At 42.3% G+C, this 27,915-nt stretch overlaps 1 protein-coding gene across 1 annotated transcript in view; it reads right to left on the minus strand.

The window, feature by feature from the left end:
• GRM8 (glutamate metabotropic receptor 8) overlaps positions 1–27,915 on the minus strand; it is a 717,928-nt gene that overhangs the window by 80,615 nt on the left and 609,398 nt on the right. The window contains exon 8 of the mRNA XM_054989107.1: positions 8,973–9,908. Within this exon, the coding sequence (XP_054845082.1) occupies positions 8,973–9,908 (936 nt within the window). The remainder of the gene's footprint in view (positions 1–8,972; positions 9,909–27,915) is intronic.

Genomic DNA, 27,915 nt, shown 5'->3' on the forward strand with positions numbered 1-27,915 from the left:
CTGCAATAAAGGCAAATATGATTGTGTTCAGTTCATGATGAAATTAATGTCCGTATGTGGGTGGTGCACCGAGTATCTTGACAACTTCATTGTATATGGTCCTACTCATTGTAGTATTCATTGTATTGGTCTCTGATCTTGAGTCTTTGTATATAAGACAATTAGCTTTTGTTATTAATTTATTTTCATACATATGTTATTTATACTGGTTCTTCCAGAATTTGCACTTTGACTTTAAATTTATATGAGCACTACTATATAATATATTATATTTTTCATAATTGCTTTGCATTTTCCTTGCTGCCATTATTTTCCCCACAGCAAAACACCCTGTGAGGTGGGTGGGGCTGAGAGAGCTCCAGAGAACTGTAACTAGCCCAAGGTCACCCAGCTGGCTTCAAGTAGGGAATCAAACCCGGCTCTCCAGATTAGAGTCCCACGCTCTTAACCACTACACCAAACTGGCTCTTATATTTTTGGTTTTTAGCCCAGTCCAGAAACCTGATAGCAGAAAAGCAGGAGCTCTCTTTGTATGAAATGGCACTAGAGGCTGAGAAACTCTCAAAAGAAACAGCACCTTTACTGAACAGACAGAGATGGAATATGGGCAGTCACGGGATGAAATTGCTGAGGTAAAATTTGTTGGTAGAATAGAATATTTTAAAAGTAATAGGCAAAATAGTTTTCTGGCAGCTTAGTTTAAATGTTTACAATCCTTAAGAGTTAGAGGTGTTTTGTTTAATACTTTGGTTAAAGCAACAATGTTTCTTCACAGTTTTCCCTTTTTAACTCAGGTGTCCTGATGTTAGCTCAACACTGTTTTCCCTTTACAACAGACCCAGGGTTGTCCTTAGAGCCAAACCCCCTTCTAGACACTGGGCAGGAATTCTTCTTCTTCTAAAAAGACCTAATTCTATTCACTTGGCTTGAATGGGAGTCTCCACTTATTACCCACTCACTCTGCCAAAACACTTCCACCCAGTTCTATCTAGGTTTCAACTTACGCTGGCTTTTATACTTGGAATCTTTAACTAAAAGTTTCCCATACGACAAGGTTGTTACAGTTGAGGAAAGTTTTCCTTTTCCTCGCTTCAGTGGGGAACCTGTCTGACCCTCCTTGTCAGACTTTCTCAGACACTTAACTGAACTAAAAAAAACACTGTCAGCACTAACTGTCATCCTGAGGGCTGGTTCTGACTGGCCAATCAGAGAGAGGAGGGAGCAGCCTGTCAATCAAGCTCTCGTTCCAGGCAATTGTTAACTCCTTCCCTTCCATTTCTTTGAGTGCTGCACCAAGAAACCCTTCTTTAAAATGAATTCCAACTCACTATCAAACCAAATTTAAATGATTTAAGTCCCTGACTTTCAACAGATGTGATAGACACAAGTTTAGCTCTTTCCCTCATCAGTAAGGCTGTAGTGTGTGACTTTGCTTGGCTTGCATTCATCCTTAAGTTGTATCCAGACTAGAGATGAGCACGAACTGGGTGGTTCATTGCGGTTTGTGGCTCATTGTGTTTCATAAACCGCAAACCATGAACTGGCATGAAATTGCCCGGTTCGCAAACCAATTCGTGTGGATCATGAATAGATCATTTCTGGGGCAGCAGAAGGTCTGCAGAAAGTTGACCCCCCCCTTGCCTAGGAAACTGATTGATCTGCACCAGGCTGTCTTCAGTGACGGATCAAAAAACAAGCCAATCAAATCAGCCTAAAAATCATTAAGGTTCATCATGGTTCATCAGAAATGCCCTCCGACAAACCGCCGGTTTGCAAAACAAAAAATTGCCTGGTTTGTGACGAACTTTAGTTCATATTTCAGTTCTTGTCCATCTCTAGTCCAGACCAGTACTTATGTAATATTTCATTTCTAGTATGTCCCAGACCAAATGTGTATTACTTTTCTATATATGTGATTCCTTCTCCTGGAAAGCATTGGGCAAATGGTTAAAACTGGACCCTGGCAAGTCTGCATGTGTGCAAAGGGCTCTCAAGTCACAGCCAAACTATGGCAACCCTGTAGGGTTTGCAAGGCAACAGAGAACAAAGGTGGTTTGCTATTGCCTGCCTTTGTCTAGTGACCCATCCAAACACTGACCTGGACTGACCCTGATTAGCTTATGAGATCTATTGCAGGCTACCCTGGGCCACCCAGGTTAGAACATTTATCTGCATATAAATATGTCCCGGGCCCAGCGGGACATATTATCGTTCCGCCGGGCCTGTAAGACAGAGCTGTTCCGCTAGGCGTTTGGTGATTGAAGGGGGCGGTGCCATGTCGGCCTCCCACCTTTGGGGTGGGGAAGGTTCTCCCCACCACTGCACCTTGTTAATTTGTTTTATTATTTGTATATTGATTTTAGTTTTTGTTTTTATCAATTTTAACTGTTCACCGCCCAGAGCCCCTGGGATGGGCGGTATATAAATTGAATAAATAAATAAATAAATAAAATATAATACATTTAATCCTCTTAGGTGAAAACATGGAAAAGCAGGGGCCTTAAGAGAGGGTCAGATAATAGCCCACACTCTCAAGTACGTAAGGCATCGCTGGTATCATTATTTTGTTAAATTTAATTTCTTCTGAAAAGAAATCGGCAGAAGCTGAACTGGTGAGTGATGGCATAGCATAATTTTACTATCATGTTTTTGTTTACATTAGAAGATGATGAAGGAGAAATATGTCGGTGGGCAAGAATATGAATGGTTTGCTCACACATAAATCAAGCCAGCAGAAGAGTTCCCCTAACAAACTTGCCAACAGCTTGTGAATAGAACCATTCGGTAATTGAACATGTAGAAATTTTAATGTTTCTGCATTCTCTTATGTTAGAAAGCACAAGTACAGCAAAACCTTTGGTATTCCTGTAAACTCCTATCAACAGATCCATTTCCACGAGCTTAGGTGTGCTTTCAAAATAGAGTGTCTTCCCAACACTGTTCCCAAAGGTTCAGGAAGTCTCCTCCTCAAAGTCACATAGTTCATATGAGCATTTGCATGAGTCAACCACACATGACAGCTTGGAAACGAAGCATGCAAACTGGCTCTGAAGCTCAGAGTTCTCAAGATATTTTTTTATTGCTTGTGAAAGTACTGAAAATTTGGGATATTTTTCTTCATTTTCATTGATGAATCTTGCTTCAGACCTTTACAACAAAGATTATATTTGTATGTTTAGATTAAAATGGAAGGTGTTCACCACAGTGGATCTTTCAAGCCTTCTCTACCTCCATAAATCCTCTGTGCCCTTTGAAAAAATAATGCTGAGGACTAGAGAATCCCCTGAACAAAATGCCTTGAGGAATATGTAGGGAACAGAAGCCAGAGGGACTTTGGGTAAGATCACCCTGATCGTTAGCATCCACTTCATAGGGGACTGAAGGAGAAGATGGGGGCGATCCACTTCCATGAACTCCTTCCAATCACAGAAACTTGGATCCAATCTGTTGCCTGTGGTATTGTACCATTGTAAGTGGTCATACTTGCCCTCACGATATTAAGGCTTATGAATATGGCAATATCATAAGCCCATCTGCTCATGTGTTTAAAATGCAGACAAGCTGTCTGGCTAGGCAGGATATGGAAAAGTACTGGAATGTGAGAAGAGAAGTAAGACTAACTTAGCCCCACACCCCGGAGTTTGTGCATAACCTTAGAACAATGGAGGTCTTGAGAAGCACTTGAATGCATCCTTTCACACACCTTTCCAATTCTATCCTTTACCCACTCGCCTATTATAGCCTCACCCATCTAGTCATCATGCATCATCAAATAATCATTTTACACCTATAGTTCCTCTCAGGAAGACCAAACCTTCCTAGTTCATTGTTCCACCTTGGAGACAGTTCACTAGCCTTATTGTCTCACCCTGGAGACAGTTTCCCAGTCCTTTGTCCCACCCTGGGAAGAACCATTAAGGCATTGTTTTAGGGCAGAGACTCTCAGTCCTGCCTCAGGGCATGTTACACAGTATATACATCTGTCCTGCCATGTGATCAGTGTGTGTGTGTTCTGGACCCGCCACACGCCCTCAGATGGCATGTCTGAGCCCTTCTCCCTCTTGCCATGAAGTACTGGTCACTGAAGCTGCTCTCCCTTGGACACGCTCAATCTTCTGGACGTGGTAACTATAAAACCAACTCTGCAACTCTCTCCAACTTTCCTCCCTGTTTTTTTCTAGTTAGCTCTGTGTGTGTGTGCTGTGTGTTTTGTGTGCAACTGATCTGTAATGTTTTAAATGAAAAACCCTTTTTGATTGAATATCTGCCTGCTTATTGAAAGGATTCTCTAGAGGAATGGATCCTCATAGATATGGGCGCACAAGATCCCATAGTTCCTGGCCTCTCGCATAGCTGTCTTCCTTGCTTGCTAATTCCCCCACAAATTCACTTACTCACAAGGAGACCAATTCTGGTAACACCATTATCCCGTGCTGGTGTGTGTGTGAGTGTATATTTCTACCATATCTCATCACCTCAGAATTAAGCAGTAGCGCTGAGTTTGTATTTCCGAAAATAAAACTTACAAAGATCTACCTAAGCAGTACTATAAAATAAGACAATCATTGCTGGTTGTTCTCTGTTAAAATGAAAGAATCTGAAAAAACCTACAGCATGTCGTTGAATTTGCCAAACAAAAGGCATGTCAATCTGAGTCAGATAGACACAAAAGAGAAATTATTCTCTCTGACTCAGAATGTTGGAACTTGGGGTCATCCAATGAAAATAACTGCTTCAGGTACAGGATATACAAAATGAGATACTTCTTCACACAATGTATAATTAAATTCTGGAACTCACTACCATAAAAAACTAGTGCTAGCTCCTAGCTCAGACTTAAAAAAAAAAAGAAAGTAATGCTAGCCAAGATAGACATATCAGTGATTGTCAGCCATGACTGCTAAATTTTGAGTATGGAAGTACTATATCTCCAAGGTCGAGCTGCTGGATAGCAAAAAAGAAAAGAAAAGAAAAAAAATCTAGGTATAAAAGATGTTTCAAAGACCACATCATGTTTGATAGTGTTAGCCCCAAACCCTAGGGTTGTATGATTCCAAGGACATAGGGGGAATCTATCATCCCAATGAGCCTTGAGCTACAAAAGCGACCCTTCCTGCTGCCAGCCGAGCTGTGTGGCAGGGGGTCGTAATTTGCTGCCTCGGCAGGAGGAAGAGAGGGCGCGCTTTTCCCCGGGCATACGGGGACTGAAGGGGGCAGAGCTAGCCATTGATTAGGCTGCTCCGCTCCCTCTCTGGCGTCAGTCGCCAGGAAAGTGCTCGGCCCACCCTCCTCTCCCAGTATCGGTGTAGGATTAGCCAGTTGCTGTTTTCAGAGCCAGGTAGGAATTTTTTCCTCCTGTTACCCAATTGGCTAGGGTACGGGGTTTTTTCCCCCTACCTTGCACTGGTACTGTGGTTGAGGTGATTGGCAATGGGGAGCCGATTAGTTAAATCCCTTGGCAGGATAGAATTGGGGAATAGGGAGCGGGCTGGTGAGCACCCTTGGCGCTTCTCCATTATGGGGAAGAGGGGTCTGCCAGAAGCGGATGGTACTGCTTGTGACGGCTGCCATGCTGCATAGGCAGACTGCCTTGGGGAACCCTGTGTGCAAGTCCTACCTCACTGCGGTACGGCTGACATGTCGGAGCTTGGCTGGGGGAACCAATTTTGCCTGGCTGTCCAGGTAGCTGCCATCTGGTGGATGGCTTAAGCCTGGGGCTTCGGGGCTTGCCCAGACAGGTCAAGGCGGAGGTCCAAAGTGTGACCACATGGCTTGACCTGTACCGCTAGTAGGCCCTTGCCGCAGTTAACAGTTGAGGCTTTTAAAATTGTTATATTAATAAAAGTGGCCCTTAGTTCCAAATATTGGTGTCTGTCTTTTCATTCCTACTGGGGTGGCAAAGCCAGGACAGCATAAAGGAGACTCCATGCTTAATGCAGCCCGGAAATAAAATGGAACAAAATACCTCCCCAAGGAGAGGCAATCAAGTATTCCATGAGAAACTATGGAATTCAGCTGGAGAGGTGTGTGTGTGTCATTTTACAAACCCACGAGATCACCTCCCGATCTGGCCTCCTAAGAATGGTCAACGCTTCTAAACATAAGCAACTCTCAGGGTCTGCCTCCATGGGATCTGCCTTCTGCATTCCCTCCAGTGTCCCTTCCTCAGGGAAGGCCTCTACTCTTGGCCTCATTCTGTTGAGGAGGCAAATGGGAGTTCATGGCTTCACCCCGAGCCTCTCCATAAGCTGCAGAGAGCTCTGGCTCAAGAGTAGGCCATTTTATTAGGCCGTGAGTGGGGTACACAGGCCCAGGAGCCCTGCATCCCCTGCCGTGAGATCCTGGGGGTTGACCGGATCTGACAAATGTGTTGGGCAGCATCCTCCAAGCTAAGAGTCTTTCTTCCTGTCATCTCTGCCCTCCTTCCCAACTTTTGATCCTCCTGTGGGCAGAACCCTGAACCAACAAAGCCTTTATTTATTGCCATGCTGCTGAGTGGTCCAGAACAGCACATGATGGCCTTCAAAGGTACGTGGCATGCTGCCAGGACTGCTGCCATTAGTGGGTGGTGGTTAGGGGGTACTCACCACCAGTGGAGGTGGTGTGACTTTCCACCATAGACAAGAATAGGGGGGTAGATCCTTCACCCAGTATAACAACCATTACAGAAGACTTAAACAGATTTCCAAAACAATAGCACAAGCTAGCCACCTTCTACCTGAGATGCCTCGGCATGTGTTCTTCAGGTATAGGGAGATGCAATGTTAGCCAGGAAGTGAAGTTTTAAAAGACAGAGCCAGTTGAGATAGCTCCTCGGCTCAGAGAGTTTGTGAATTTCATTTTTGCCTCCTTGAAGGCTCTGTCAATTTCTCCTCTCCAGTCTAAAACTGCATGGGATCGCAACCAGAGAGCAGTGAGGAATGGAAATGGGCTGGAGCTGCCTTCCAGAGCCGGACCTGGAGAGATCACCATGGGCTAAAGTTTCCCTTCTGGCATTTCACAGCCACTTCACACAGCTCCAGCGTATATCAAAGTCTTTGCCCTGCCAATGGCTCTGTCTTTTTAAACTACCTTTCCCATCTAACATTGCATCTCCTGACACATGTTCTTCACGGATCAGATGTCTTGTGTAGAGAGACTCTGAGTCAGTCAGAAATATAGGACCATCTCCTGTCAAAATCAGCATAAGCCTTTAGAACAATCCCTAGTGGGGTAATATTTGAGCTCCTACTGCTATAGCAAGGCCACCTAAACACTGGGGATAAATATCCAAAAATTCAAGCTAGCATTTCAGGTTAGGATGTTCCACCAGACTTGACTCCACCAATTCTATGATTGCCCTGCTAGGCAGAATATTTAAGTCCTATTGATCTTGCTTCCCCCAATGCTTCTTTTTTTCTCCCTTAATCAGCTTTTTTGCCAATCAGTAAATCACTTTATTTGCCTAACCCCCACCCCGTACTCAGTCCACCACCACTGCTGTGATGCTGCTCCTGAGATCCCCACCATCTCCAGCTCCTCCAGCTATTCTGAGCCATTTTCAGTCCAGTCTCCACAGCTACTCTTCCCAACAAAGGACTCTCTCTCTCTCTCTCTCTCTCTCTCTCTTCTTCTTCAAGCTGATCCTCCTTCCTTTTCTGCTCCCCGTTTCTGGGATGTATTTATACATCTGCTTCTTTCCTCAGGTGCCCCCTCCTTAAATTAACTTTGGCTGTGATTACTGTTTATACTAGGAAATTTTTGGTTTAATTTTACCCAAGTATTTTTTACTGTTGATTTCCATTTAAATGGCCAATACCACTTGCCTTTACTTCATCCAAGTTTTAGACAATAAAGTCAACTTTCTCAACATGTCAACATGTGCTAATCCATTCTTTTCTCGAAGAATTCTGTAGCTATTTTCACACTGCTTACCGGCCACAGAACGTTGTGCCAAGCTCCCGGAACGACAGTGTCTTCCTGGCACGATTTCTCGCTTCCTGCAGTTCTCGCGCGAAATCGCGCCAGGAAGACACTGTTGTTCCAGGAGCTTGGCATGATGTTCCGAGGCCAGTAAGCAGTGTGAAAATGGCCTGTATCCTCCTGGATCTTTGTATACATAGGTTCAGATTCTGAAACTCAGGTCTGTGACTTGGATTTAAACTTTCTTACACATGTAACCCTGATTTTGTGGATAACAATAGAGATACTTAAACTACTTTAATCAATTCAATACCAATGTAATTGGTAGAATAACATTTTAGAGCAGCACATGGCTTCTGCCTTCTTGGTTCACAAGACATTATAGATGTCTAGCCCTTAGAAGAAAAGGAGAGGCAGTATACCACCCAGAAACTGCCATTCCAAACCACAAAAAGCAGGATGTAATCAATCAATAATAAAATGAACAAGTGAATCTATAACATATATTGTTTATAACACTATGCATACAGAGAAAACATGAATAATACTGACTACTCAACAGTTTCCACCATCTCCAAACAGAATTGGTTTCTTAGCACACCAGGCCAGAGATACTAACAACTATATTAACCCGTTGAATATTTATATAAATACTCCATGTATCAGACAATATTTTGTTAAAAATCAATTTCTTGTTCCCCTTTGCAAATATAATGCCTTCATAATTCTAATGAATTATTTTTGTAAATTTGAAAAATCATTAAAAGCTCATAAGCCACAAGACCACAGGAAAGATAGATCTTAATTTGATGGCATTTATAACATCAATATATTACAGATTACCAAAACACTAAAGAGTTGTGCTCTGTATTCAATTTAACACATTCTTAAAGCAAACGTTTTTAGAAAAACATTATGTTTCCAAGGAGCTTTCCAATCATGACTGAGTAATAGTTTGTTCTCCTCAAGAAACTTTATAATTCAGTATTTAGAATGAATTCACATCGATATTTAGAATGAGTTCACATGGATATTGTAATTGAAAAATAAGGATAGTTTCTGTCACTCACCTTCTCTGCTGATTGTGCTGTTCCAAAAAAGATTGGAATAAAAGCTAACCAAATGATACAGGTCGTATACATGGTAAATCCAATTGGTTTTGCTTCATTGAAGGTCTCTGGAACGCCTCTTGTTTTAATAGCGTAAACAGTGCATGTTACCATTAAGAGAATACTGTATCCAAGAGAACAAATGAGAGAGAGATCAGAGATGTCACATTTCAGAACCCCCCGGGCATTTTCAGGATCAAGAGTCCTTTGCTCTCCATAGTCCACAATGATATGTGGAGGATCCACGGCAAACCAGATGAAGACTCCTAAAAGCTGTATGGATATGAGGCTGAAAGTAATCACCAGTTGGGAAGCTGGACTGATGAATTTTGGAGCAGTCACTGATTTTTTGCCTTGCTCAAATATTCGGTGGATTCGGTTTGTTTTGGTGAGCAAGGCTGCATAACTGAAGCACATGCCAAGCCCTAAAAAGATCCGTCGTAAGGAGCAAACAGCGGTGTCCGGACTTGCGATCATTAAAAAAGTGATGGAATAGCAGAGAAAAATCCCAGTCAAGAGAACATAGCTCAGTTCACGTCCCGAGGCCCTGACAATTGGTGTATCATTGTGGCGAACAAATGTCACGATGACAAAGGAGGTTGCAATGATTCCAAATATTGCAATGAAGACTGGCACAACAGCCCATGGGGAATGCCACTCCAGCTTGATGATGGGGATAGGCTGGCAATCTGTGCGGTTGAGGTTGGGTCTCTTATTAAAAGGGCACACTTCGCAGGTGAATTCGTCCACTTGGTAATGGTAGCCTTCACAGCGTTCACAATGCCAGCAGCACGGCACTCCCTTTACCGTTTTCTTTCTTTCCCCAGGCTTGCACGGCAAGCTACAGACCGATGTTGGATGCGTTCGCTCTCTGCTACCCCACTGCATCTCTTCTACCTGTGGTTAAAAAAATTAATGAGCCTTTCATTTTTTCCCATTTATAATATCCTAATCCTGGCGACCAGTTTGTCGTCAATCATGTTGTGCTGACAGGGCAAATGCAGTTTACCTTGATAAGAAACCCGTTTTTCGCTCATATTGACTTTATGGAAACTGTTAAAATGATCGTGCCAAATAAATCATTCATGCCACAGGCTTGATGAGTGCCATTAGTTTCTATATACCTCTTTACCCCTGACCAAACTGAGATCTGCAAAAAGAATGGTCAACTCCAAGCTAGTTTTGAAGCAAGACACCCTTTTTAAAAAATGCTTTCCACAAACTTAGCATAGCCTAGAAAATGCCCCCCTACCTCGACATGGACGATCTGGCCACCTGGATCCATGCCATGGTAACAGCTAGACTTGGCTACTGCAATGCGCTGTGCATTGTCCTCCCCTCTAAGTTAACTCAGAGACTCCAGTTGGTGCAGAATACTGCAGCTCAGCTAATATCAGGAGCTAGGAGAACCATGATTATTACTCCCATTCTACAGTTACGCAATTGGCTTCCTATCAGTTACTGAGCACAATTCAAGGCATTGGCTATCACCTGCAAAGCTCTTCATGGCCTTGGTCCATCATATCTATGGGACTGCTTCTTTCCCTATATTCCACCACAGCAATGTTTCTCATATGAACAGAGCATTCTGCAGGTGCCACTGCAGGTGCCACAAAATCAACAGCTGCCCATACACGGACATTCTTGGTGGTGGACCCCACTTTATAGAATGGTCTACCTGAGGAAGTTAGGAAAGATTTTACTCTCTGGGCTTTCCATAAATAATGCAACACTGAATTCGTCAAGAGAGATTTTTGCTCAGATGGGAGGGCTGTACTATAAGGAAGTGGTCTCAAGCGATCCATCAGTAAAGGCATAAGGCGAGACCACAGTCTTCACTACTATTACTATAAACAATGAGGGACCATAGACTTCACTACTATTGCTATAAGTATGAATGATCCTACTGAGTACTTCCTATGTTGCCTAATACATCGATCATGTTATTTGCTTATGCTCTGTCCCAACATTTATCTTGAAATCTTTCTTCTCTTTCTCTCTTTTTTCCCCTTTAAATCTTGCAAAATTGCACGTATATTGAAATGTCTTTGATACCAATCACACTGACTCACAGTCTGTAATCCACCTTGAGTTTCAGTGAGAAAGGCGGACTATAAATGATGCCAATAAATAAATAAAAATAAAGAAGGATTTATGAGCAACTCACATGCAGTTTTCAAACATTTCATTAGAAAATGATGTTATGTGGGTTTTGAATTAATTTACATTACTGTATGAAGCTAGAATAAAAAAATCTCAGTGCATTGGCCCTCAGAGAACAAGGATTATAAGGGAATTAGGATGGTATACCTGCATTCCAGAAATAAAATTGTGCCACAAGAGACCATTTTTCACCTTTTAGAATTGTCTCAGGCTGCGTCTGTTCCAGCGTGCTTGCATTGCTCTCCTACATCTCCTACTATGATGGCACAGTAGCACATTTAGCATGCATGCATTCTTCTGCTAAAGCAGGTGTTTTTGTAAACTCTGAGGCACCTTCCTCCCAGAGAAGACTAGTAATTACAGAGACTCCTTCCAGAAAAGCAGCTTGCCCACTTTTACTGATCTCCTTCGGGACATAACCAATTACTAGGATAGGTTTTAGCGTCGGGGAGGGTTCTGGGAAAAGAGGTAGCAGAACTTTCAAGAGGGAAATGACGAAGAAACACTTGGGTTTCTTTGAAATAATATTATTTTCAAGCACTATTGCTGAGTATTTTCAAGAAGTGCTGGAACTCTGTTCCACCATGTTCCCCCTGAAAAAAAAGCCCTGGGTTTTAGGGAGTATTCTTAATTCACTCAGGTCCAATAGTGTGCCCTAGAATATTACAGGAGAACACTTTCCAGTTTGCGGGGGGACCATGCCAGGCCTCTACTCGCAGGCAAATCTATGTGAAAAAAACTCGCGAAATGCTAAAAATTTAACTTCTAGGGCTCTGGTGAATTATTACATGGGACTGGTTTAAACTAAATCAGCCACATTTGCTTCAAGTTAGAGATGTGCTCCTTTCAAATGCTGCTAACTTCATTATGGGTTGCAAAATTGAAGAAATGTGGTCCTGGAAACTGAGTCAGCAATGGATTGCCTAATAGCCAAGGCTTGAGGATAGAGTTGAAATTAGGTATCACTTCATAGAATAATTTATAAACAGCTAGATGGGCACACAGCAAAGGAAATGCAGGACAAAGTTTTCAATCAAATGGATGTTAATGTTTATCAAGCCTGTCACTGTTCATATTAAGGGCTTCACAGCTCAATTAGCATCTATTTTAAAATGCTGACTTCAGCCTTGGTGGTGGAGAGTACCCTCAAGTCATAGCTGAATTATGATGACCTCCTAGTGGGGTTTTCATGGCAAGAGGCTGACAGAGGTGGTTTGCCATTGCCTGTCTCTGCAACCCTGGTTTTTGTTGGAGGTCTCCCATCCAATTACTAACCAAGGCCAACCCTGCTCAGTTTCTGAGATCAGGCTCACCTGAGTTATCCTGGTCACAGTGACTTAAGCCTTAAAAGTCTAGAAATGATACAAAATCAAGAATCTGGATGTGCAAGTTATTTGCTTTGTCTGTCAAAGCAGAGATGAGACAGGTATGGAGGAACTTCTACCATTTTTCCTCCTGTCAATTTTAAGTGGCTTATTAATATCACATTATATACAAATCTCACAAAAAAATTTATTGAATCAATTGTAGACATGAAACTATTTACTTAAAAAGTAGTTACACTAACATGCCAATTTGGCTCATGTCCTACTTGTCGTTCACAAGCCGGGAGCTGATCTTTTGGAGCACATAATAAATGGGAGAAAAACATTTCACATTTTTGAGTTGAGATTGAATACTTAGCGTCTATGTTTACTTGTAGTAGCTGTCCGTGAACATAAGCTTTTTTGATCACTTCTCAAAGTGCCGCTGAGTGCACAGGAACAGAAGCAGGCAATGCAGCAATCTAGTCGATGTGGGTTATTTAAAGCATGCATTCAGGAGTACAGATGCAAAGAAGAGACAAGCTGCAAGTAATTACATGCTTTAAAAAAGTCAGCCAGTTTAATGACTGGAATGACCAGGGGCCATTTAGTAGAAAAAGAGCTGGAGGAACTCATTAGCATAACTCATTAGCATATGCCACGCCCCTTGACAGCACCAGAAGTGTGTCATTTGCATAACTGATTTGCATACGCCACACCCCCTGACATCACCTATCCTGGCTGTTTTGGATCCAATCCTGGCCATTCAGGGCTGAAATTGGGCCCAAAATGGCAGAAAGAGGCTGAAAATGGCCGAAAAGGGGCCCAAAATGGTCAGGATCGGGCCACTGCTGAGTGGAAGAGTGATCCACCACCTGTCAGAGGCCCGATTCGGGCCATTTCAGCCCCAATCCAGGCTGAAACGGGCCCAAAATGGCCAAGAGTCAGGTGGGGCCAGAACTGTGTTCCTGCGTGTTCCCCCTCGAAATGAGCCCTGGGAATGACCACAGCTCTGAGAGATAAACCAACCAAAAGCAGCTTCAGCGACCAAGCAGCCTCTGCTGCAAAGCTGCTCAGCACAGTACTGCGCTCATAATGAACTTTGCCAAAGAATATCAAGGCAAAGGAGTTGATGAGGAATTTTATAAATCAAAGGCATTTGAGCAAGATACTTTCTCCTGGCAATTACGTTCATGACAAAACTCACAGCATGCCTACTTAAAAGTCGTTTCAGTGAAAGAGGGCTAGCAAATCTCCCAAGTTTCAGCACTGAAACAGGATGACCCTGTGTCCATGAGAACAAAGGGTTTCGAATGTGCCACTTCTATTCTTCACTTGTTTCTGTTTCCACCAAAGCATTACGCCATTGCTTCTTACAAATGAAAGAGGAAAATGATTTTGAAATGGCAGAAATTGCACAGACAGTATTCACATTGTTTCAGAAAGTGCATAAAGAGCATTGCATGGACAGCAAAGCAACAGCAAATAACAATATGATGATCATTAATATCTCATTTTGTCTAAAGGTATGAGCCAAAGTCTATGGGGAGTAGTGAAGCGAATCCATTAATTTAATGGACTTCAGATCAGCCTTGGCGTCTGTTGAATTTCCATAACAAAATATCTCCATTATAGCCTAATTCTTTCCTGTATATGCACAAATTACATTTCTTAGAAACTTAATAGTTGCATGATTAATTGTGTAATTATCCTTCCCAGTTCTCTAAGGATATCCATTTGACACAAGCAAATATCTATGTGAACTCTCTGAATTTTTACAGGTCGGTAGGCCGTAGCCTCGAAAAAGAATGTTGTAGAGAAAAAGACTATGGCTACAGTCCAGACTGATATATGATCAAAGCCCCTTACACATATTATTTGGGTACACGGAGGGGATCAGAGGTATTATGAGCGTGCCCCTGCTCTCAATTTTCAGCTGATTGGGCAAACGTCTGTGTATAGCTTATGTACATGCCGGGTATGGGCTGCAACTTTTAGGTTTTGGATTAAAACCCTGTTCTCAACAGAACCAAATGGCTATCTGCACCTGCTACAAACCGATTCTTACCAAAGCCCTTGGAGTAAGCTGATCGAAAACCGTGTCCAGGCCTTGGGTATTAACCGTCATAATCTGAAAGAACAAGGGCCTTCAGCAGCTCTTTCCTTGATCTTAGCTAGTCTGAGCAATCTGGCTACAGAAGTACTATGATAAGAGCACGTAGAGTATGCTCACCGATATACTTGGGCCTAACATTGTTGCAATCTCTTCCAGCTTATTTTGACTTCCTGACAGTTCCAAGTTATCGACAATTATATATGTTAGCCAGACTGAATGCCATTCCATCAGGAGAGTTGCTGGGACGCTTAAATAAGGTTCCCTACTCTGAGCGACTCTGCCAATGCGGCTCTGGCCAAATAGACACTCTTCAACATTGTCTGTTTGAAAGATAAATGTGGCAAGAGACAGCTGGATCAAGCCCTATTTCCAGGACCCGGGAAGTATAGAGGATAATTTAAGCCTTCTTTTAGCAGGGGGGGATTTTAGTACTACTTTAGCAGTAGCCAAGTTTCTCTTCCAATCGGTTAAGGAAAAAACTTATTAAAATTTAAAATTTTAATACTAAACAGATGACATATTAAAAACTTTTCCTTTTAACTCTAATTCTAATGTGGCACTGCTCAGAGCTGAATAGGCTGCATGAGCAGTATCATTAAAGTAGAGCTTATGTACATGTGTACATGTATAAAGTTCTTTCTGCTTAACTGTGTAGGCTCTATGCAGACAAATACCCAACCATTTAGATGTCAGCACTGGGGACCGCAAGCGTGATTCCACTGCAGCTCAGAGAATTTTCTAAAGATGTCTGTGGTATAACTATCCAGAGCAGGGGAAAGGTTAAGTGCCTCAGCAAGCCTGCTTTAAAATACTCTCTGGATTGTGGCCAAGGATTCCAAGCAACATCAGCTTAACAATGTGGAACATTCTATCTAGAAGAAAAAAAATGCCATAATCCTTCCCAGCAGGGTCTCAAGAGCAAGAATGCATAGCCCAGTATCTATTTCCTTTCCAAGAACTTTATGTTCATATGACTCTGATCTGTTGTGTATTGGCCCAACTATATTTTTTTTGGCATTTCAGGGGAAAAAATATTCCCGTTAAGAAGGCCAAAGCATTACCCAGAGGGTAGCAGGAACATCAAATACCAAGCAATACGTTTCATTGTTTTGTGGCTAGGTTGAAAGAAATGGGCATGATATTCTTTGAATCTTCCACTAGGCAGCATTTCACAAAATTTCATCCACCTATTGTCATCACACTTAGGTAAAATATACCTCTCAGAATGTTTACAGTTGTTCAATGAAATGTCCCATAGGTTACACATTCCAGTGGCAGCAAAAGCAATAAATCCCCATCATGAGAAGGTCAGTAGTAATGATTCATGTAATCGTTTTCATTCCAGTGCTTCTGACAAATAAACTATGTAACACATAATTCATATTATGACACCATAGTAGTATGGCCGTTGGAACATATTCTGGATGAACAAGATTACTTCTAATTTGTGGAAATAAAGGCTTTCTGCCTATGCCTGCTAACAGTGCAATCCTAAACAGAGCCACTCGCTTCTAAGTCTAGTACAGTCTACTGGAAAGCGTGAAGCCTGACATCTTGCATTCTGAGACTGACAAATAAACTATATTTTATACAAATAAAATCAGGATGTATAATAATAGTTGGGCAGGAGTATCTGAATGGTACTATTTCATCCTTACACTATGTTTGTGTGATCTTAGAACTTATAAGACAGATACTTTCTGTTACCAAGGATGGGTTGGTTGGTTTTTTGCTTTTGTATTGTAGACAAATGGAGGGAACGTAGTATGATATAGCCCAATCTTGTCAGATACTGTAAGCTAAGCAACAGCCCATTCCAGGCCGATTTGAGCCTGATCCGGGCTGTTTTGAGCTTGATTCGGCCATTTGGGTCCTGAAACAGCCAGGATCAGGCTGCTGCTGGGAGGGCGAGGGTTCCCTCACATCGTAGCAGCCCTTTCCAAGCCGATTCTGGCCTGATCTGGCCATTTTGGGCCTGATTCCACCCAATTTAGGCCCAAAATGGCCAGGATCAGGCCACTGCCAGGCAGGGGAGTGCTCTCCCACGTGGCAGCGGTGCATTCTAGGCTGATTTGGGCCTGAATTGGGCCCCCTGTGGAGGTCAGGAGTGCTCTCAAGGTGGCCACTGTCTGCATGATGATGTCACTTCTGGGAAGTGACATCATCACACAGTCCCAGGAGCACATGCACACTTTGTGTACACACGTATGGTACCCAATGAGCTCCACCACCTCTTTTCCCTGAAAAAAAAGTCCTGAAGGAAAATGGAAGAGAGCAAATTTTGCTGCAGTGATTCCCAGCATGGTGTCTTGGGTTGCAGCTGTGCCCACCACTGTGTTTCTTGGTGCCCATTTCTTTCTTCGTTAAGCATCTCTTACCCTAAAGCAAAGATCCAGCATTGGCTTTCCTTCCTCTCATTAGAGCAAGAAGTGCTTCTGAAGAACCCAGGAGGTATTCATCTTGGGTCTTCAGGAAGCACCCATTCACAAAACAGCGGCTTCTCTTGTAGAATGATGCTTTGTTTCCAGCCTCCCAATACTTTGTGACTGTCCCCTTTAACAGCTATTTTGTGGTGGTGTGCACTACTCTTTGTCAAAATCCCCAAAGTGCCCACAGGCTCAACAAGTTTGAGCACCCCGACTTAGAGGGTGTCAATCATAATCCTATATAATTCTTAGGCAAATGTCCAAGTTTGCTACATTTTTTGCTATTTTTTCTGGTAAACAAACATGCTTTTTAGATTTGAGTCTGCCTCTTCTTCAGTAACACCGATAGACTAAGACAAGATTACCACATAAGTTCACACCACAATCCATAGTAAATGCATCCAATACAGATTTCAGATCAATAAATGTTACAATAAATGCTGCTTGTGGGAGCAATTACTCAAGAAGATGAAGGGAGGACAAATTAATAGCTCATGTGGTGCTCTCTCCGTGAACTCTGCCTGTTGAATACATCCAGCAAGTGTCACTGTGTCCCTATCTATATATTTATTCAGGAATCTAATTAGACATAGATCTTACCATCAACACATTAAAGAGCATACAAAGCAATAGTCATAGCCAGAAAAAGTCATAGCATAGTGTAATTTATCCTATTATATAAAAGGCAAGCCGTATTTCAGACAACTCACCTCTTATCCTGCACACCTCCAGAGGGTGCCACTGCAGTGGGAAGCCCAGTCGAGGAAGACCGTGCCTCCAGAGAGTGTGCTGTGATGGGAAGTGCAGGTGAGGTGGCCCATCCCACCCTCCCACACTTCGCCTTTACCTGGCAGCAATCGAGGCAGGGAGGAGGTGACAGAGCCCTCCCACCCACCCACCCCCGCCTTCACCTGGTGCAATCCAGCCTTCAGGTCATAGCTGACTTATGGTGATCCCTGGTGGGGTTTTCATGACCAGAGACTCAGAGGAGGTTTGTCATTGCCTGTCTCCGCAACCTTGGTCTGGTTGGAGGGAGGTCTCCCATCCAATTACTAACCAAGACTGACCGTGCTTAGCTTCTGAGATATGATGAAATCAGGCTTTCCTGGCCTATCTAGGTCAGGGCCAGATGCTAATAAGGATTCTCTAAATAAAGTTTAGGATACATCTACATGCAACTAAGAGCTTTCTACAGTTTCTTTTAAAAGATGCACAACTATTTTTTATCTTTTTTAAATTAGGATCCTCTCAGTGAGCAGTATCAAACAGAAAGGGTTGTGTGTGTAACAAATTTATCAAAATGTGCTTGGCATGTGGCTTTATCACAGTTTGAACAGACATAATCATCATTATCTAAGTATTACTTTTGATTTATAATTTCCTGTAATTTACAGCCCTGAATACTCATAACCCAAACTCAAAACACAGACCCCATGCCACTGGATAATAAAAATAATGAATGGGTAAAAGACAGCCTTTCTCTATATAACAGTAACTGTATTGCTTGAATTTTAATAGCAATACTAATAATTTATTTTGTGAAAACTAGATTAACATGAGGGCATAGGCCCAGTGTGTTGTACATACAGGTTAATAAGCCCACTCACATGGTGGGCCCCTGTACAACCATTACATATATATAACAGCATATTGATTAGTAGAATGTTGCACAATATAGAATGAACAAACAATAGCTTTACCAACAGGTAACATCCAGTGCAATCCTAAACAGAGTTATATCCTTCTAAGTCCATTGAAGTCAATTAGAAGGGTGAACTATATTTAGGATTGCACTGATATTCTTTTTAAAAGTTCTGCTTCATTAGAGTCTACTATGATAACATCCAAAATAGAAGGGCTGCTTTTTCTTATTCTATGGGTATTTTGAAATGGGTTCTAATCCTGAAGAAGGAATTATTGGCAATTACTTATCTCTAATTTTATGTATTTGTTTTTTAAAATGTTTAATTTCTACCTTTCCTTTGTGGATCAAGTAGGTTTGCAGTTTTAAGATTTTAAACACAGGGAATATAATAGAATCCCATTACACCTTCTACCTAAGAAGATGCCGGTAGCTTTAGTGTTTAAAGCTCTTTACAGACTGGGACCTGCACACCTGCAGGACCGCATCTCCCACTATGTCCCCCACAGGACCTTGAGCTCTATGGATAAGCAGCTCCTGGTGGTCCCTGGCCGGCAGGACATTCGTCTGGCCTCAACCAGTGCCTTTTCAGCCCTGGCTCCAGCCTAGCAGAACATGCTCCTGACTAGACATGGGCATGAACAGAAAAAAAACCCTGAACACCCTGTTCATCGTTTGGTGCCATCCACGAACAACGAGCAACGAACAAGGACGAACATGGACTGTTCCCAGACATGTTTGTTGTTCATTGTTCATGGGGGCCAGAACCCCCCATCCCACCCACTTAGCCCCCTCCCCTCAAACCCACTTACCTGGTCCTTTAAAGATCCCTTTAAACTATCAGCTGGCAGACAGCAGGGGGGGGATTTCCCCCTGCCGCCTGCCAGCTGATAGTTTAAAGGGCCCTGTCCTGCCACATGCAAGGAGCAGGGCCCTTTAAAGATCCCACAAACTGACCTTCCAAATGTCCAATACCCACCAAATTTGCAGGGGACATAGTCCTCACTGTCCTCTGAAGACCCCCACCCCCAAGTTTCAGAGAGATTGTACCCAAGGAAAGGCATGATCCATGGGTCTCCCTGTTGGCTGTCATTTTCTCTTCACTGTGGCAAAAACGGGACTCTCTGCTGGAAGTACTTTGAAGGGTTAAAGCCAGAAGGAAAGCCAGAAGGAGTTCAGACAGAGTTCAGTCCCTCCCTTCCTCCGGTTGCCAAGGGGACTGATTGCAGCAGGCACCAGACTGTCTGGCTTGCCGAATGGCTGCTGTAGGCAATGAACAAGGCTTTTAATAACCACCTGTTCATTTAGGATGGGGCCTCAAAAACAGCTTGCTCGCAAACAGCAGATTGGGCTTTTCGTGGTTTTTTCTGTTCATAATGCTGTTCATGCCCATGTCTACTCCTGACTGCAATACAGGTTCTGCAGCACCTGTTACAGTTCTGCAGGTCTTGCAAAATGGAGATATTTCGCTGGGCCTTTGGTTGAGAGCCAACAAACTGCCCCCTTCCTGTCTGCCACATCCTATGCTCTGCTGGCAGCCGCCCTGGGCTGTGCTGCAGCTATATACATTTTTTTTGAAAGATATTTATTTGTTATGGCACCAGTTTGTTTGTATTTTTATGGTTTTTAAGATATGTATATGGTTTTAATTGTATAATATATGTTGTTGGCTGCCCTGAGCCCATTTGCAGGGAGGGCGGGGTATAAATTTGATAAAATAATAAATTCATAGTAATCTCCATTTAAAGCACTTCCAAATGAAATGGACTTATAGTGCCTCCAACATCTTCCAATGATGGCACTCCACTTCCCCTTCTCAGAGAACTCATTCCACCATGTGGGAGCCACTATAGAGAAGGAAATGGTTCAAACAGATATGTAGGTGCAAGGTGGCAACTAGAACAGTACAGTTGGTGCACAGGGATATATGGGAAGAAGTGATTCTTCATATATGTGGATTTTTAAAGGCAATCAACGGCACCTTGAATTGAACTAAGAAACAAGTTGGCATCCACTATACTTGCTTTAAAATAGGCAAGATGTGTTCGTGTCACCTAGTCCTTGACATGAGCCAGGCTGCTGCATATTGAACCAGTTGCAGTCCCCAGGTCTTCTCAAGGGTAGCTCCTTGTAGGATGTTTTACAGTAGCCCAATTGTGCAGTTACGAAAACATGGATTAGGCTGGCTGAGGTGGCTGAGTCTCAGGAGAGAGTTTGCAAACCGAACGCAGCTGATGGAAAGCATTCTTGTAATGTCTGCAATAGCAATATTGATATATGGCACTTACTTAAGATCCCTCAAGTATAAGTTCTTCAAGCTTGTCACTGAATAAATCAACTACAGGTTGCTTTTTGGGTTCTGCAGCATAAAGGGAACTAGGAAAGATCTGAGCAGAACAGCACTCATAATTCTTCAGATCCAATAATACATGTCCAAGAAATGGAGGGGGATATTTAATTTAAATTTTATGTTATTTTTTAAAAAATGTCAATTTCACCTCTTAAGTACAATTTCAAAAATTAATCTGAAAGCAGTTCAACAACAAAAAAAAATATTCACGATAAGATGAAACATGATGGCTGAATTTAGTGTGCAATACAGCTTTTATAACTCCAGAGACACACTGGCTGTTGATACATGTTGAAATTACAAATATAGATATGAAACAAGTCAAGGGCAACCAATCCATCAGAATGCAAGCAGAGACAAAAATAAAAGCTGTCAACAATCTGGACTGACAGTCAGTTTCATTACTGTATCACCAAGGTTTCTAAGAACGCTCTACCCTCTCTGCCTGCTCTGTGTCTACCAATTGAATGCCAGTTGTCATGTGCTAGCTTTTGTTACAGTTCTTAGAGCTTCCAAAAGGGAACTGTTTTTGGTCTTTTCTAAACTTTTTTCTAATGTTAAACTAAGCTAAGCTAATGCATTTCTAATGCTTAATTTCTAAACCAAGCATGCATGTAAAGAATCTTGTTATTTAGACCTTCCCATCAAAAGGTACCAAGTAGAGTGGGATGTTAGTTCAGTTGGGTATATAGGAGAAGTGGGCAGCTGTTTATAAAGATAATGACACCAAATTTGTGCAGAACACAGTCCTCTCCCTAATCTAAAGAACCCCTAAGTTTCAAGCAAATTGAAACAAGGGGGATTTTACAGACCTCCAAAGTAGGTCTTTCTCTGCACAGTCACACAAATTCTCTCTACTAATTCCTAAAATTGCCATCAAGCAGTAACCAGCAGGAGAGCTCCAGCCAGCCACCAGCATTTAAAAAAACAAAGTGCTGTCTGCGTTCATTTCTGAGGAAGTGAGCTGTGACTCATGAAACTCATACCTAACCACAAATTTTGTAAGTCTTACAGGTGCTACTAAGCTCTTAGTCTTTTCTGCTGCTACAGACAGACTAACCTGGCTAACCATATCTGCATTCATTTCATTTCCCTACTTTTACAGTGACTGACAATAATTGTTTTTACTTTTCCACTGAAAACTCTGTGTTTGCCATCTTTCCTTGTTGTAGTTTGTTGTTTCCTTTCTGAAAGTAAGGAAAGCTCCCATTGATACCCCCCACCCCATCCCATTGGTCTGCCATTATTCCATATGGAGAACTTTCCCAGAGGGGCTGGAGTAAGTTTTGCAAGCAAATGACACCAACATTGCAACAGAGCTTCTTCTACCTGTCTACCAAAGAACCTCCAAGTTTCAAGCAAATTGGAGAAATGGGGTTGATTGTAGAGACCCCCAAATTAGGTCCATCTTTGCACAGCCACACTAAGTTCTTTCTACTGGTTCCTAAAATGGCCAATAAGCATCAGCCAGCAGGAGAGCACTAGCATAAAAATATCCTTTCCATTCATTTCATTTCCAACTTTATAATGACTGTCTTAATATTATAATTGTTTATGTTTCTACTGAAAACTCTGCCTTTGCTGTCCTTCCTTTTATAATATTCCATTTGTTTTCTTCTGCACAGTGAGGGAGGCTTCATTCCAGACTCCCTCACAAATCTGCCATTTTTCCTTATGGTGGACTTTCATGGGGGGGAGGGCTGAAGCCATTGTTTTTCAATCCAATGTCATCAAAACTGCACATGTAGCTTCTTCTCCATGTCCATCCAAGAACCCCGAAGTTTCAAGCAAACTGGACAAAAGGTTTAAATTCTATGCCCCCTTCAAAAAGGTTCCCCCCTAGCCATTGTAACTGCATGCCTGTTATTCATCATGGGAGACTTTGGGGGGGGGGGGAGTTATTTTTTAACCAAATATCACCAAAATTGCAGGAGAGCTTCTTCTACATTTCCAGCAAAGAACCTCCAAATTTCAAACAAATTGGACAAATGGTGTGAATTCTACAGCCCCTGAAAAGTCCAGGCTTTCTACTTTCAGAGCCAAGCTACAACTGACAAATTACACTTGCCTGGCAAGTAAACAGACTCAAATGTATTCCTCCCTGTTCACTTGCCATTCACTTGCGCTCCACTTCACCAAGTGGAGTGCAAGTGAATGGCAAGTGAACAGGGAGGAATACACTTGAGTCTGTTCACTTGCCAGGCAAGTGTAATTTGTCACTTGTAGCTTGGCTCTCAGAGGGGGAAAAACTTTCTCTCCACTCCACAAAGAACAGAGGAAGGAGACTGGCAGCTCTCTGCAGCTTGGGATTGGCTCCATCTTTGCAAGGGTCTGATTGGAAGGGAGAAACTCCATTGTCCAGGAAGTCAGTAGAATAAAAAAAAGTGGGGGGGGGGGGCTCATGCTGCATGGTTGGTAAGCATCTGAATTTGAAAAAGATGGATATTTTCAGGGAGGGTGCTTCGTTATTCCCAGGCATCTTGGATTTGTGTTACTGTTCCATAAAATCAAGGTAGTGAAACAGTGATTTCCATGTATATTTTCATCTTGGGTATTCCATTATGCACACCTCTAGTTTCTATACACACTTAAGACTGACACTGAACCCTGTACACCTAGTGTAAAATCAGATGTTTGCCTTTATGTAGCTGTACTTGGTCTGGTTCACACTTGGCTTTTGATCTAGGCTGCATTCGCATATCACATATTGTGCTATAGCAATAATTTGCAACTGATTTTTGCTATGCAAACAAGATAATGCAATGCAGATTGTTGCTGTAGTGCAATATTGCCAGGCAACAACGTGAGGAAGCATCCCTAGGCTTCAGATTGTTCTCAAATGAAGCTGTTGTTTGTATGATATGGCACCTCTTCGTGGGGTCAAATATTTGTGTCTGCTAGAATGTGCTTAATTATGGTGGCATGAGTGGAACTACATGAATACCTTCTAGATTTTGATCTCCAGGTAAATGTACTGATATAGTCAAATGTATCACAAATTTTCTTTCAAATGCACAGGGTTACTTATAAAAATATGTTAACTGGATGCTATCATCTGATACTACCTATGGCTTTCTTCGTCAAACCAATAAATTATACTCCAGGAAGTTTTATTATTTACAGTTTGTCTACCCTGCCCTACCTCTAGGTGGGTTGCAAATTTAGTTCTCCGTACTGAGTAATTTTATATTTTCAGGACTATGCACAAAAATAAGTTTTTGCTTATTGTCCAATTATATATTTTTAAAACATGTGTGAAGGAATGGGCTCCTCAGCCCTATTCCATTGGGTTCCTGGGTTCCTGGCACCTCTGTCCCTTTCCTTTATCCCTGGGGGATATCCAAATCAACCTCTATAGTAACCACTACAACCAGCAAATCAGAGAGTATTGCCTGCTGGACGAATTTTCACATCCATTACTCTGTTCCTGCGTTGCTGTTTAGAGGCTCCATCTAGTTGCAGCATCTCTCACTTGGCTCCTACAAGCGAGTGCAGGGACGCTCAATCACACTTTTGCAACTTCAAGCTATTGTGCTTTATTACACTTCATATAGCAAGACCCAAAAAAGTGTTAGGGGATTTCTATGACCCCTATTCTAAAAGATGTATGTATGAGCATTTACTGGGGTTGACTTGTCACACAGAAGGCAAAAGTTATCTCTATGTAAGCCGATTCTTAGATGGGGGTTAGAGAGCCCCTATTGCAAGGATTTGCTAATTTATTAGTGGGGCGCAACTTTACCTCTGATATTGACAAATTAGTTTTTTTGCTATTTGATACTGATTTATTTGTCACTTGCAGAGTATCCCTGTTTGCCTTAGCTGCAAAAAAGATTAGGGCCAAGATTGTTTCAGAAAATTAACTTTCTTCATAATTATCTGGTCTTATTTCAGATGCTTATAATCATACTGTATTTTAATACTGGTCTGAACAATTGGATTTATTAAGGTTCTATTTTAATTGTATTTTATTTTGTTATTTTAATAACTGTATTTTATGCTTGTATGATAAATTCCTACTTTTACTGTTCTTAACTCTGTATTGTGATGGCCTTTGGCCATATACAATAAAACCGTACCTTACCTATTGCAAGGACAGTATCTCTCTTGTTTGGACTTTGTACTCAAGAATTTAGCTCGGATTAGCTCAGGAAGACACCTAAGATTCCTTTGTGGCACCAGACATGGAACATGTTTATATTACAGAGAAAGTTTACTATCTTGTCAATCAGGCCTGTATTGGTGCCATGTCTCCTGAAGAATTTGATTCTGATGAAGAATAGTTTGTATCTAGTTTTGTGTAACAATTTTATCTTTCTGTAAACAATTAACTTTGGAAAGTATATAAGATTCTCTGCTATGGCAGATCTTTATGCATGTGTCGGAACATGGCACTGAATCTGGGTTTTATGTCAATAAAACTCATTCTTTATGGATCACAATTTTTGGTGTCTTAATTACTCATGGTGATGGCTATTGAGAAACATAATCTGAACACAGAGTACCTTTAAGAAATTTGTCCTTAACAAAAAGCACAGGGTATTTACAGAGATTAGACTTTGAAAATTCAAAACATAAATGAGATTAATAAAAAGAAAAAGAATATACATGGCCTGTTCCAAGCATCAGGCTTGGCAAGGATACAAAGAAAAAGTGGGAAATCACTGTCCTTTGACCCTGCACTTGTTACTTATCTTAAACTATGCTTAATTAGGATAGGCTGGTATTTCTTGAAGTTGTGGTAGTTAAAAGTCCATCAGTGCCAGAGGTCTCAGAGTTGGGACTTCTCCCACTTGCCCCCTTGCCATGTGGGAAACATGGAGTCCATAGGTAAAAGTTTAGTCTTTCATGACTTACACCCACTGCCGGCGCCAGGGTCTCTGGTGCCTGCAGTAACCCCCCCCCCCGTGCGCGCGCCACAGACTGTGCGATGACATCATCGCATGATGATGTCATCGTGCAACGCAAGCTGGGGCATTTGCCGGTGGATGGCTGGGGTGGCGGACGGAGGCTGCTCCGCGCTCCGCATACTGCCCCGGCAGCGGCTCGTGGCTGCTGCGCCCAGCTGGGGGCATGTGGCAGTGGCGGAGGCAGCGGCACGGGGCTGGCTGGCTGCAGCAGCTGCGGGCCAGCCACGCCACCTCCGCGGTGTGCGCCTCTGCCCCCGACACCCCCTCTGGTGCCTCTCCAGGGCCCTTGCACCTGAGGCCACCACCTACCTGGCCTCTATGGGCGCGCCGGCCCTGCTTACACCTCCCTGCTCAGGAACCATAAGAAAGTAGAGCTTCTACTCCATATTCTGGGAATTTATATATTTATAATCTGCCCTTTGTGCCCCCCCCCCCTTCCCTAGGTCATTTGGCTCTTCAAACCTCTAAAAGCTCAAAGGTGATGAATAAATACATTTGTTTACATGTTTTCCCTAACTCCTGGCATTGGCTTTTTGGGATTCACATACTTTTGCTGGGCATGTTATAATGGGGGTGGATAGGATCTAACTTTATGCAATTATTTAAAATTGCATGCAAATCACATCAGGCATGAAGGAAATATATGCACTTTCTTCTTCGAAGTATGTACATATGACAAAACTCTTGCCCCTGAGGAGTGACATTCTAGCTAGATGTGAGATAGCAAAGCCTTTGTTTTTTGCCCCCTACCAGCCCTCCATTTTCATAACTAAGACCTTGAATGCTCTGTGGTAGGGGGATGGATGCATCATCCCTGGCATATGTTCTATCTGCCCACAACAGATTTTCAGAGGGGCTCCATATGTATACAATTTAACACAATGGTTTAATTAGATGAATTCTAGGATGGATGGAATTTCTCCACACCTCAAAAAACTCTTTAGTTCAGGGGTCTCCAAAAGGTAGATTGCAAGCTAGAGGGAGCAGACTATCTGCTTAAGAGTAGCCCTTGTAACCCTAGAACACTCAGAAAAAGATTGTGAAAAACCCTGTTAGGTTCTCAACAACCCAACAGGCACAATTGACTGGCATGCATGTGTGTGTACATTTTAATAGCTTGGGCTATTTTTCGTTAAGTAGCTCTCACTGAAGAAAAAAGTTGAAGAGTCTGCTTTAGTTGTCTTTAAAAGAACTGCACCACTGTGAACTATTTTTTTCAAGTTGCTTACAAATTCCAAAGTTTCTGGGGAGAGAAACACCTTGTCCTAATGCAGTCACTTCTAAAGAGGGAGCAGCCGCAATACAGGTTGGCAATAACACTAGTGATGAGATTTCAGTGAGGAACGAAAATTATCTGTGCAGTCACTTAGCATATTCATTCATCACCTCTACAATATGTTCCCAGAGGAAATACATAACAGCCTGTTTTGTTTTAGTTTGGGTGTCTGAAGTTGGGCTCATCCATTTTTCAAGAGATTCATCAACTGGAACAAAAATATGCTTTGTTAAGGCCACGTACTTTACAATACACTAATCTATGACCTCACCATTGGTTTGACTTTGTGGTTGCCTGTTATGCCTTATGCTCGATGGTGTGTGTGTGTGTGTTGGGGGGGGGGATATCTGCTGCTTTTGCTCTTTAAGTAGCACATATAAGAACTGTCCAAGAGATTTTTTTTTTAAATGCTCATTTTGATTTGCACTGACATTAAAAATCACAACACTCAACAACCAGTGGGAGAACATTTTAATCTTCCAGGAAATTCTACTGCTGACCTAAGAATGGCAGTCCTCAAACATGAGTAGATTACAATGGGAGATTGCTGAACCAGAGTTCATTCACACATTCAGAAAAACTAACCCTCCAGGCTGAATCCCTGGATTCTAATCTTACCACAGAGGCTAATTTTCTGCATTTCCTTCCCCTAAGCATTTCCCCCCCGCTCTAATCAAGCTGACTATATTTTGCAATGTACTTTTGCATCCTGACACC

Source organism: Eublepharis macularius, chromosome 9 (assembly GCF_028583425.1).
Source record: "Eublepharis macularius isolate TG4126 chromosome 9, MPM_Emac_v1.0, whole genome shotgun sequence".
NCBI classification, from domain to species: Eukaryota; Metazoa; Chordata; class Lepidosauria; order Squamata; family Eublepharidae; genus Eublepharis; species Eublepharis macularius.